The sequence below is a fragment of the Cynocephalus volans genome, chromosome 4 (genome assembly GCF_027409185.1).
Source record: "Cynocephalus volans isolate mCynVol1 chromosome 4, mCynVol1.pri, whole genome shotgun sequence".
Taxonomy (NCBI): Eukaryota; Metazoa; Chordata; class Mammalia; order Dermoptera; family Cynocephalidae; genus Cynocephalus; species Cynocephalus volans.
In genome coordinates this window covers 110,926,639-110,940,073 of record NC_084463.1, presented here as the reverse complement: position 1 = coordinate 110,940,073, position 13,435 = coordinate 110,926,639, and the positions used below count along the sequence as shown (strand labels likewise).

Genomic DNA, 13,435 nt, shown 5'->3' with positions numbered 1-13,435 from the left:
TTATTCTGTTTTCCCAACAGAGGCTCAGGAAAGTTAAGGTCACATGATTATTAATCGCTGAAACCAGAACTGGATCCCAGATGTGTCTAGCTTCAAAGACCATAGACTGTGCAGAACACCTTTCTTTTTCAAATTCACAATCAAAATATCTGTTATTTTTATTTTATCCATTTCACTGTTTGTCCTAGTTGTATGTGTGCGTGTGTATGTGTGTATTTCTCTGTGTGTATCTGTATATGTTTTATAACTTTGGCAACATTCTCTAATTTGATAATTGTCATAAGGAGAATATTTGCCTTCTTTTTTTAATTGAATTGTTTTTTGTGTTTTTCTCTCAATGTGTCTTATTAAATAAATGCACTATTTTAATTTCTATTATTTTATAGTTCTACTATTCTATATGATAAAATATATAGTATTTAATAAAATATAAAATATGCAAAATATAAAAATATGGTATTGTTTTATATTTTATGTTATTTTATATTTTTACTTTTTTAAGGAAATATTTTTCTCTTCCATCTTTCAAGATTTGTCTTGAATTTTATCAAATGTGCTTTGGATATTCATTGAAAAATCTTGTGTAGTCAATTACTTAATGTATTTAATAATTTTCCATATATAGATATAAAACCTTTTTTTCTGGATTTCTTATTTTTGGGTGCTGGAATAAGACTCACTTGATCATGGTGTGTTTTATTCTACATGTCCTACCAAATTCTATATATCAGTATCTCTTTTAAAGTATGTCGTAACCTTACTGCATTAGTTAAGATAAAATCTGAGTTGCCATGACAAAGGGGCCCCAAATATGATAAGGTGTAGGAGAAAGATGGTTTCACTCTTGAGCAACAATGCCAAGGTGAGCTGTTAATAGACCCTGGTTTCTTCCCTGTTGTCATTCTGCTATGTCCTGAGGTGTTAGACTTGCTACAAGGTCAAAGCTGTATATGGGCAGATCTGGGTTTCCACTTGAGGGAAACAGAGAGAGTAAAAGTCCAGAGCGGGCTTTTTTTTTTTTTTTTTTTTTGATAAGTAGGGTGGGAGTTGCACACCATCCCTTTAGCTACCATAGCATGGATGATGATATGGTCAAGTGGCCATACCTAGCAGCAAAGGAACTGGGGAACATGGTTGCTAGCTGGACAGCTGGCCATAGGCCCAGATTAAATTCCTTTCATATGGAAGGAGAGGAAGACAGATTTTGGCGGTTGACAGGTACCTCTGTCACATTGTCTTTTTTACTTAACAATATACTTTAGACAGTTTCTCATTTAATGCCTCTGGAAATATTCTATTGTATAAGGAAATATACATATATATTCATATATTGTTTGACCCATCTCTTATAAATATTTGTCATTTCCACTTTGTCTCTATTGTAAAAAATGTTATAATGAACATTCTCCTGCATGCATTTTTATAGAAATTCATGTTTTTCCATGGGATATTACCCTAGAGGTGCAATTGACTGATCAAAAGGTATTTACATTTAAATGTATATAATACTGCCAAATCAGCTTACAAAAAATTACATCAATTTAGATATCCACTACCTACAGCAAAACCTAACTATCCAATATTAATAGAGCACAAGATGGATTTTAGAAGTAAAATTATCAGGTAACTGAATTTGACTCCTATAAGCACCAAATTTAAAAAATAAAATTAACCATGGCAGATGTTCAATAAATGCACACTCCCTCCCATTTTCTCTCAGTTTTAGGGTCTGGATGGTTAAGAGCTCAAGCTTTACTTACCAGCTGTGCTAGTTAGAGCTCAGCCTTATAACATCAAGGTCAATGGTTTGGACCCTCTTACCAGCCAGCCACCAGAAACAAAAACAGACAAAAAAACACTTAGCAGTTGCATACCTTTGGGCAAGTTTCTTATTTTCTTGATGCCTCAGTTTGTTCATCTTACAAAATGGGGATAATAATAGCCCCTACTTCATTGAGCTGGTGTAATATTTTTACGTGATAACGTTCTTTATTGCAGCAGGATACTGGCATACATTTTAATTTCTATCGTTGAAGTTGCAGAACTCTGTCTTGCCAGGACATTCCTGTACTCTGTGTTCACCAGTGCATAGGACTGTGCTGGAGATGTGGTGGGCAACCACGTGTGCTTGACTGATATCTGCAGAGTTGTGACTTTGTTTTCTTACATTCTGAAAGCCCCATCAGAGAGCCCCATCCCCTCTTGCACCCAGGCCAAAAGGCTTTGGGAACAGTCTCTGGGAGCTGGCTCAGAGAGCATTTACAGTCTCTAAATAGAACAGTGCATATGTGGGAAAACTCGGGGTCTCATGGGGAGAAATTCGGGTCTCTTATGGTTCTTGTTGGCTGTTCTTTTGGGAGATGGGGAAGATCCTTATCAGAACATCCTGGAGTCTTAAGAACTTTGGCTCTCCTTCAGTTTCTGAGGACTGGGAAGCTCTTTTCCATGCTGCACCTGGTCTTTCCAACAATCCATCCAGTTCTCTTTTGGGAACTGTATTGTACATTTTGGTCTTTGATCATTTGCAGGTTATTTCAAGCCAAAGATGTGAGTCTGAGTGTGGGCCAGTTCCTGGGCTGTGTGCTGGGGATGAATTATATGAAAACGGCTCAGGCCCTGCCATCAAGGAGAGGGCCTTGTGCTGGCTACCCTTATCGGTCCCCTTGGCTACCTCAACAGCCTCCTAACCCGTCACTCTGCCTGCACTCCCAACCCCCTCACCCACCTGAAACTGTGGCCCACACAGCAGTTGGAGGAATCTCTGAAATAAAAATCTGTTTCAATGTCTTCAGAGGCTTCATTCTGCTCTTAGGATGAGCACTTGAATCCTTCATAGGACCTGAGAGGCCTTGTGCAGTTAACCCGGCTCACCTGCCCAGCATCTTTTAGGGCCTCTGACCCCCTCACTCTCAACATCTTGGCCTTCCTTCAGCAGCTCATTCCTCCTCTTCGGCACATGCTGTTCCCTCTACATGAAATGTTCTCCTCTCTTCCTCTTCACCTAATAAACTCTCATTCAATCTTAAGTTACTTGCTCAAATATTACTTTTCTAGGGAAGACTTTCCTGGCATCTTCAGATCCTTCCCCTTTGTAAAATCTGTCACTGTGTGAAATGAAATGTTTGGAGTTTTCTCTGATTAATCTCTGATCCCCTAGATAATAAATTCCCAGAATACAGTGGCATGTCAGTTTTGCTTAGCACTGTATCCTTAGCTCCAAGCCCATTGCCTGGGACATAGTAAGCACTCGATAAATATTAAATGAATTCGTGGATGAATGTGCTCACCTTCAGTGTCTAGGAGAGGAAACACAAGGGTAGACAAAGGCACTGAAATACATTGTGATACGGCTTTAACAGAGCATAAAGTACCTAGAAACAAAGAGGAAGAAGCAGCCAGCTCAGCAGGGGAGAGTTAGGGAAGGTTCCAGGAGGAGCAGCTTTGAGCTGAGGAAGAGAGAGTCATCCCAGGCAGGGGAACTGCAGGAGCAAAGGCATGCCATTGTCTTCTAGTGCCTGGCATGTTTCAGGAACAGAAGGAATCCCATGTGAACCAAGGGTGGGCCACATGTCCCAGAGAGATGGGCAGCAAGGCTGGAACAGTGGGCTAGGATCAAGGAGGGTGAAGGTTTTGAGAGTCAATTAATGAGTTTGAATTTCATTTAGGACACCTTGGAAAGCCAGAGAAGCCTTCAGGTTAGGAAGCATCAGGATCAAGTCTATGTTTTAGAATAATTCTGGACAGATTATGAAAGCTGGCCTGAAACAGGAGAGGCTGGAGACAGGGAGACAGCAGGTTAAGAGGATATGGAAATAGCCTGGTGAGAGGTGATGAGATGGTAGGGATTGGGGAGGACAATTTAAGAGCTATTTTGAGGACACCTTGACAGGACTTAGTGAGGAAATAGAGGTGAGCAGCAGACCAGCAAGACCACTAGGTATCTGTCTGCATGGCTCTTTAAGTGATGGTGCCACTAATCAGGATTGGGAGCACAGGAGGAGGAATTTGTATGGGAAGGAAGACAATGAATTTGGGTTGGGACACAAATGCCCATGGGAAACAGCTTGGATGCAACAGTGCAACGGACCTGGTTTTACATCCTGGCTCTTACTGACTAGCTGAACCCCGGGAAATCTACTTAACTTAGCTGAGCTTCAGTTTCCCCAGAAAATGAGCTTAGCAATATTTACTTTGCAGAGCTATTATAAGGAGTAAGTGAGAAAGCACCTCTAATGCATAGTTGATGTTCAGTAAATGGTGGCTATTGAAATGATTTTTATTCTCCTTATCCATGTGGCAATGTCTAAGAGATGGTTGGATACCTGGACCTGGATTTTAAGAAAAGTGTGGGTTGAGGCAGAGAAGTGCAGTGAATGGGCAGTCCTTCTAGAAACCTCCAGTCTGGGCTCAGAGCCTCAGCAGGTTTCAGGCAGGAGAGAGGCCTCCATGAGAAGACAGCAATGAAGAAAGTTTATCCCCAACTAGTAGCTCTGGCCTTTGGGGGCCATCCTGGAGTTCAGAACATCTTTAACCAGAGACCCAAAAGCTACTTTTCCACATCCCTGAGATGGACGGAAACAAATGATTTCATTGGAATGAGCTAGTATAGGGAGATATTTTGAAAATAATTTTATTTTGTTAAAAGTGGCTCATGTTTATTACCTAAAAATTCAACTAATAGTGAAAAATACAATGAGGAAAGTAAAAATAGCTTATACCAAACACCCCATTCCGCAAAAATACAGGAGGGAAGGAAAAAGTAGTGGGATTATACTAGATATACTTATTCAAAATAAAAAGTATTACAATTCTATTGAACTTGAATTAAAGTGAAGTGAAACTGTAGGACTTGCTGAATTTTGATAATTGCTTCCTCCAAAGAAATTAGTTTCTAAAAGTTTAAAAAATGTATATGAAATGCATTAAGGGTTTGGTTACATGTTTTAAATTTGAATGGTTGCTCTAAACTTTGTATCCAGCATTTGTTTTAATCAGGTATGGTAAGACATGCAGACCTCAAAATGATTGTCATGAAGGAATAAGTTTATACTCACAGGTCTCTAGAAACAGGAGGCACAGAACACCATGCAGGGTCACTTGGGGAAGGACCAGAGTCAGTCAGGAGGCAGAAGTTGGTAGGGCAGAGCATGGCCCAGAGCCTTTACTGGGGTTCTGATGGGAAGGAATGGGCAAGGCAGGATAGGCACCTTAAGTACATTTAGGATAGATAGTTCAAATAATTTCGGCAGGATCTGGGCTAAAGGGGTGGTCCCTAGTTGTTGGTACTTGACCCTGCATGGATTTAGGGCTGGGGAAATATCAGCTTGGTGTGTGAGCTTGATAAAGGAGATGGTTGGGGGTGTGGGTTTTGGATTGATTGGTCTCTATATCAAAGGCACACTTGAAGGAGAATTGTTTCTTATCTCTAGAAATTAGCTAGCCCTGGGAGGGGAAGTCTCTCCAGGATTAAGGACCCAAATGCCAGAGCATCAAGAATACAGAAAATAAGAACATTTAGTCACTACAATGGCACTTGCTGACTTCCTGCAGGAAAAGATGAGAATGGTCTTGTATCTTCCCACCTTTGTGTTTCTTCCTACCTCTCCATCTCTACCTGTACAAGTACCAGGTTCTTTGTACATTGTCAAGGTTACGACATGTACGTTTTATTCTATAACCATGGTTTACTCAGTTGTCTAGCTTTAGACTTAAATGTAAGATTTCATGCTCACCACCAGTCCCTTTACCAAGATTCACCATTCCCAAGTTTATTATTTTGATTTATGTCTTGTTTAGCTGGATTTCATTATCCAACAGTTTTCCTAGAAGGGTTTGGAAGGGTAGAGGGGTGTTATGTTCCCTGAGTTCTAACATATTTGAAAATTTTGTCTTATTCTTGAAGGACAGCTTGCATGGTTATAAAATTCTTGGGTGACTCTTTTCCCTCAGAACTGTGCCAATGTTGCTCCACTGCATTCAATGTTGTAGAGAAGTCTGGGACCAGCTGATTTCCAGCACCCCATAGCCCTTGCCCTGTAGGTTTCTACTTTTTCTATGAGGGTCACTGGAGAAGCATTTATCTTTTTTTTTTTTTTTTTTTAATATGGTATGCTTTGTCAACCTGCAGGTTCAACTTTCCCCTCAATTGAGGAAAATTTTCCCTCAATATATTATATCCTTGAATATGTTCTTTGTTTCATCTGTTTTGTTCGCTATGTAGAGACAACATAATCCATAGATTTGTCAATAGTGTCTCCACTCCAGTCCATTATTCCATTTCTGTATATTTCCATCTATCTTTCCTTCTTCCATTCCTTGTGATCACTCAATTTCTCTCATCCTCCTTACTAATTCAGTTCGAAGCTGTATCTATTTTATTCCTTCATTTCACAATTTATCAGTTGTATATTTTCCAATTTCTTGATTAGTTCTGTTATTTTGGTCTTCAGTTTGTTTCCTTAAATAGCCATCCTCTTCCATCTCTGTATGATCTTCTCATCCTACCTCTGATTTCTAATTTTCATCTCATTCAGGTTCTAATTTCTTCTGCAGTCAAAGCATTTGTGGTATATATTTGGCACAGAAATGGATTTTTGCATTTTTTGATGTGTTTCTTGCAGCTCTGTTTCCATCCTGACATCTGTCTCCTACATGTTTCCCTTTTTCCTTCCTTTCTACCTTCCTTCCTCTTTTGGTTATAGCATTTTTGCGTAGTTGCCATGCCATTTGTTTCCATTTTATTACTTTTGGATCCAGACATTGCTACCTGGACTTTCTCTTCACCTAGATATATTGTGTAGGTTACTTTTCATAGACTCCTTCCCACCTCATCTGAGATCTCTTTGTCTTCCCTTCAGTGCTTTAGTTGAGGATTGCACATTTTGTGTTTGTCTGATTTGTTACAGCTTGGGTCATGGGGAAAAGGGGAAGTTCAGATAGAGCTGTGGGTAATAGTTGTTTATAGAATTGGTTTCTGCTCTTTTTCTATAACTTTGTTCATTGCCCAAAACTTGAGTTTATTATACCAAATCGGGGGCATATCTTATTCCTTTGGGTGGATAGTAGTGGGTTTTAGATCGTTTCACCAATTCAGAGTAGAACTGTAGAGCAACCTGCCCAAGTGTTTATTTTCCAGACTTGACCCAACTCTCCTCAACCAAGTAAAGGAAGAAAAAGATAGACAAAATCCAAGGAGATTGGCCACTATTTTTCAGAAGTTGGACAAGGGTGTGGTGCTGGTTTCAATTGGGGCTTTTCATGTGTCTCCTGCCATTCACTCCATCAGAGGAGCTTGTTTTATTTGCTTTATCTTTAGTCTGTCTTTCTACTAAATCCATCCATATTGTTCGATATAATTAACTCTGATAAAATATTGTGCTAATAGGAAGGACATAGAATTTGGAGCAGATGGACCTTGGTTTGAAGTTTAGTTATGCCATTCACTAGTTCTGTAACCTTGAGCAAGTTACTTAACTTTATTGATGGTTAAGTTCTAGCTCATTGGGTCATTGTGAAAATAAAGTAAGATGACAATTATAAAGCCCTTGGCATATAACTAGGTACTTTTAAATGTTAAAGCTCTTCCTTGCCCCCTGAAGCTAGTTGCCAACAGTACTACTGTAATTTCAGAGACATTTATAAGTAGGCACTTTTCTTTTCTAGGGCTCCATTCTGAACTTTCCCCAGCTATTGAGGAAGAAGAGTCAAAGAGTGGCTTGGATGTCATGCCCAATATTTCTGACGTGCTGCTGCGCAAACTGCGGGTCCACAAGTCTCTCCCTGGAAGGTAAAATCAGGACATAGGTTGCAGAAGACCCTGTGTTGGGCGGCCACTGTGTTAGATTCTAGGTGGGACACAGGAGCATCAGTCTGGATTCTTGACCCCAGAAGGGCCTAAATACAGTGGTCCAGGAAGGGATAATGCATTCATTACCAAAAGAAGAATGAAGGGCCAGGCTAGGTGTTTCCTACTCAAAGAGTAGGCAGGGTTCATAGGTAGGCACAGCCTGTGAAAGCACAATAGTCACCAGAGGCTCAAAGCAGCAGAGAGTGGTGGGCTTTGGGCCAGGAAACATGGATTTTAATCTCAGATACACCATTTACCTATGACTGGGAGATTCTAAGTCTGATATCTGCATAGAGGTGTAGAACATTTGGAAACACATGAAGAAGAATTGCTTGGGAAACCTACCAGGATTCATCCACACATGGGGAGAAAGTGCCTTTTCTTTCTGAGCCTCAGCTTCATTACCTATACAATGGGGGTCATAAGAGCTCTGTCATTGATAGGGTGTGGCACTGGCTAAATGAGGTCATGGGTGAGCAGGGACTTAGGACAGTGTTAGCTCATAACAAGCCCTTGATAATTGGGCTGAAAAGTGTACAGTTTGGAGAGAAGAGAGGGGACTTGTAAGCAATGGGGATTGGATGCATGCTTACAGGTGAGGCTTCCAGCCAGGCCCGGCAACCTGGAGCCTGAACTGTTGGGGAGAAAGACCATTAGGAGAAGCAATCAGGTATAACAGAGCTCCCAGCTTCTGCAGGTAAGTATGAAAGGAAAGCAACTTTTGCTCAGTGGTGGTGAAATATAAAAACTTCACACTGTGATCACATAAAATACACAGTCATCCAGGCAGTATTCGGGGAGACTTGGCTAGACAAACTTCAGGAAAAGTGCTAGAAACAAAGCAGAAGCAGGCTGCACCCACAAATGGAGGAGGATGTGGCTTTGGCCAGTTTACCTCAATGGAAGGCAGAGAGGGGTGTCCAGGAGCAGGAAATCAAAAGAGAAGCACCCCAAGTGTGCTGCAGCTTACAGGACATGTTTACATCTTGTGTCTTTAGGTGTTTGTGACACCCCAATGAGGCAGAAAAGGAAGATTTTGCTCTGTTTGCCTTTAGTGAGGAAACAGAGAGGCCAAGTAACCTACTAGCAAGTGACAGAGGTAGGAACTGAACTCAGGATGGGCTGATTCCGGACAAGCATAATCATTGGTGCTCTTCAGTCTGCAAGATACAGGGCTGGGCAAGAGTGTAACTGGCTTCTTTTCCAACAGTTGAGTTGAAAATAATTAATATGATTCGAGTAGACCCCTAGCTTCCCCAGGAGAGGAATACTGAGCAGTTCTATCTTCCTTGAATAAGTTGATAGCTACCAGCTACCACAAGGCCAGACTGAGCCTACATGGGCCTGCATGGTCAATGAATATGATCAACTTCTGAAGCATGTGGTTTAGACTCTCAGATTGAGATCAATAGCTCTAGTGCATTGTTTTAACAGCCATACGGTCCATCCCCAACCTCCCTGCCCCAATCATCAAGCCAGATTCCCTACTCCTAGCCTCAGTAGAGGCTTGTCTTAGTCAGTTTTTGTGTCATTAAATGGAATACCTGAGACTGAGTCATTTATAAAGAAAAGAGGTTTATTTGGCTCAGGATTCTGGGGTGGCTCTACCTGGTACGGGCCTCAGGCTGCTTCCATTCATGGAGGAGAGCAGAAGGGCAGCTGGCATGTGCTAGATCACATGGGGAGAGAGGAAGCATGAGAGAGAGAGAGAGAGAGAAAGAAATGTATGTGCCGGGCTCTAACTCACCCCCAAGGGAGGGCATTCATTAATCTGTTCATGAAGGATCTGCCCCCATGACTCAAACACCTCCCACTCGGCCCCACCTCCCAACACTGCCACACTGGGGATCTCATTTCAACAGGAGTTTTGGAGGGCCAATCATATCCAAAGTATAGCAAGGACGTTTTCTATTTGGAAACTTGGTTTGGCCCTGAGCTCTCTAGCCCTGCTTTGGGGCTTGGAGTAGATGGGCACAACTGTCACATGAGACTTGTCGTCTAACAAAAGGAAGCCAGAGCTTCAGGACTCCTTCTCCCGGCAGAAATACAGGGAGATTACACTTGAGTTTTAATATGAAGAAGGAGTTGTTCTCATGTCCTTTGTGGACTTTGTGAATTGGGATTAAACCATACCAAGAAGGAGGTCATAGTGTCAGCAAGCTGAACAGATTCAGCAGAAAAAAGCAGGTCTAGAACCCAAATTAGGGACATGACCAGTGGTTGGTTACCAAGATAGCAAAGAGGAAATATCACTAGATGAGGTAGCCCAGGGTCAAACAACAACAGGAGTAATAAACAGGCATTCAATCAATAAATATTCATTAAGTGTCCACCATGTGCCAGACATTAGAATGAGGACCAAGAAAACACAGTCCCTGTTCTCATGCTCTTACATTCTAGGTGGAGAGACAATAATATTTAAGTAACCAGATAAATGATCTGAGATAGTGAGGTTGCCAGGAAGACCATAAAATAGGGCACATGCAGAGAATGACATGGGAATGAATCATTGGGTAGGGGGGTCCAGGAATGCCTCGATGGTAAGGTACTAATTAATCTGATACACGCAAATGACAAAAAGAAGCCATCATTGCAAAGATGTTGGTGCAGAGATTTCCAGAGAAAAAGAGCAGTAATTTCAACAAGTGGTGCTGGGACAACTGGATAGCCTCGTGCAAAAGAGTGAAGTTGGAACCCTACCTCACAGAATACACACAAAGTAACTCAAAATGGGCCACAGACCTAACTAAGAGATAACACTATAAAACTCTTAGAAGAAAACGTAGGAGTAAATCTTCATGACCTTGGATTTGCCCATGGTTTTTTAGATATGACACCAAAAGCACAAGCAACAAAACAAAAAATAGATAAATAGTACTTTGACAAAATAAGAAAACCTTTGTGTTACAAAGAATGCCATCGAGAAAGTAAAAGGCAGTCCACAGAATGGGAGGAAATGTTTGCAAATCATTTGTCTGAAAAGGGATTTCTTTCTAGAATATATGAAGGACTCATAACTCAATAGTAAAAAGACGAATAACGAGTTGTTCAAAATGAGCAAAGGATTTAAATAGAAATTTCTCCAAAGAAAATATATGAGGAGTCACATGACCTTTGGAGGTCCACAGCTCTGCCCCCCAGCTGCCAATGCCAGCTCATAAGAACAGCTCTCTGCACCAGGAACTGAGCATGTCTTGTGGCTTGTTCACTTAAAACATACCTCCCTGAGTCCTCAGAGTTTTCAACATTAAAAAAAAAGTGGGGAAGGGGGAGAGAAAGGGTGTATTCTATAGCAAAAAAGCAGAATGTGAGTCATGAAAGTAGAAAAATAAGTTTGGTTAGTAATTTAGGAAAATAGGTAAATTTCACATAATATCCAAACAAACCCAGGAGTCAGAGGCAAACGCAGAGAGCTTTGATAAATCATTTAAACACTGTGTGTCCGCTCTATATGACAGTTCAGAGTATGTCGGCCCTCAGAGGAGAGGCCTGATGGGTGGGGCTGTGATGAGAACTGTAAGCCTTGAACATCTCTGCAGTTGTTTACCCCATGTTCTGTACTCTGCTGACTTGACGACCGTGGGGTCTCGTTGCCTCATCCTGACAGGAAGGTTCTTGCAGTCCCTCTCAGGGGTGAGAACCAGCCCCCGCAGAGATGGCTGACCCCTACCTTTGCTCTCGGGGTCTCTCTGCACCCGTCCAAGGGAGGAAGCTGTGTTTCCTGAGAAGCTTATCGATGGCGTGCTCTGTTGCCAAGTCCCGTGACACTGACAGGACCCCTCCCGGGCCTCCCCACCCCAGCACAGGAAAGGGCCTGTGCATTATTTACATTGTGCAGGCTTCAGAACGGGGCTGGATTTAGTTACCAGCAAGGGCAGTGGCAGCAGCACAAAGTGGGTTGCAGATAAAGAGACTGCTTACAGCCAGAGCCCTGGCTGTGGGAACCACACACCACGAGGAACCTCTCAGGACACCTCTGTGTCAGCTGGGACTTTCTTGCCTGGCCATCACAGGTTCTCATTGTGGAGAAAAGCTCTAGCCATCCTTTCCTTTTATTCCCTGGCCCACATGCACCTTTGTCACAGCCCTCAGAGACGGGCTGGGTCAGGCTTTGCAGCCCTAGGTGGCCTCAGAAAAACTACAGTGGCAACTCAGATGTGTACAGTTAATGAAGTCCTTATCACATGCATTTTCTCATTAATTTCTCACAGCAAGCCTGTGAGTTAATAGTAATCATAACCAACATTTCCTGAGTGCCTACTGAGTGTGGATGTAATTATACATACACACATACACATCTACATACATGCCTATGCACATATACTCCTTATGAGACTTCTGCAAGGTAGATATTATTATTATTCCCATTTTATAGATGAGCAAGCTGGGGCTTACTGAGATTAAATAACTTGTCCAAAGTCACAGAAATAGTAGTGGCACTGCTGGAAGACTGACCCCAGGATTTGATATTTTCCACCACGTCACCTCTGTAAGAGTCAATATTTGGTTGAAAATCTCACAGATGAGAGAGCACACAAAGGGTACTCTGCATCTTTTCCATCTCATCAACTTAGCTTACTCCAGTCCTGGAAACACATGGTCTGCTGGTCATTCAAAGCCACCACTTGGCTCATTTACCAGGTTGGATCAAGCTCATTCGTGTGTTTTTCTTTTTCACAGCGCCCCTCCACTCACTGAGAAGGAGGTTGAGGTAAGTGACTCTGGTGTCTCATGAAACTTCACACCTGTGCTTCACTTGGGCATACTCAAAAGATTCCTTTCTCCAGCCTCTGGCCCTGGTATTTTTACACAAAAATGAGAATGAGTGACTATGGGATAATATGGACACTGGTGACCAGCCCTACTGAACCACTGAGATCCCTACTCCCACCTCAGTTAATGGAAGATTTTGACAAATTTGGTCAGAGGTGAGAAGGTAGTTGGAAATTCCATATTCCTTCAAGAATTGTTTATGTTCTTTAAATGTATGGCTTAGAAACACAAAGTCAGTTGGGAGGCTGCTGAATTATATCAAATTTATTTCAAAATTATTAAAAATGGTCAGATTTCAAGTTTCAAACTTCAGTCTAGAGGACAAAGGTACTTGCCTTCTGAGGGTTTCACTACAAGAATTAGCCAGCTCAGTGAGGCAGGAGGCTGTGCTGTCAACAACCCAGCCTTGCCTGCTCCGTTACTGTCCATGGGGCCTCCCTGTCCCAGTGCGGGTACTGAGTGGGTTGAAAGGAATTTGCATTTCATTTTGGAGAAGGAGTAGATGGACAGAGAGAATGTATCCAAGGTGAGATACTGAGAATTGCTAATGTGGACCATATAAGCACAGGAAGACAGACAGTATGAAATAGTTACCCACAGATAGGAACACTAATTTCACACATAGATACCGTACTCACAGTTTATAACATATTCATATCCACCTTTCATCTGATCCTTTCAGCCTCTCTGAAAAGCAGATTGAGCAGGAATTAGAACAAAGGAGAAAACTGAGTGATGAAATAACTTACCCCAGGTCCCAGATCCAGTATTTAGCAAAACCAAGATTTGGACCTGGGTGTTCTGACTGAATGCAGG

The 13,435-nt window shown here is 41.8% G+C and overlaps 1 protein-coding gene across 3 annotated transcripts in view; it reads left to right on the top strand.

The window, feature by feature from the left end:
• Positions 1–13,435, top strand: part of IRAG1 (inositol 1,4,5-triphosphate receptor associated 1) — a 117,943-nt gene that overhangs the window by 74,071 nt on the left and 30,437 nt on the right. For all 3 annotated transcript variants that reach the window (XM_063094330.1, XM_063094327.1, XM_063094329.1), the window contains 2 exons: positions 7,663–7,786; positions 12,527–12,557. In XM_063094330.1, coding sequence (XP_062950400.1) covers positions 7,663–7,786; positions 12,527–12,557 — 155 coding nt within the window. The remainder of the gene's footprint in view (positions 1–7,662; positions 7,787–12,526; positions 12,558–13,435) is intronic.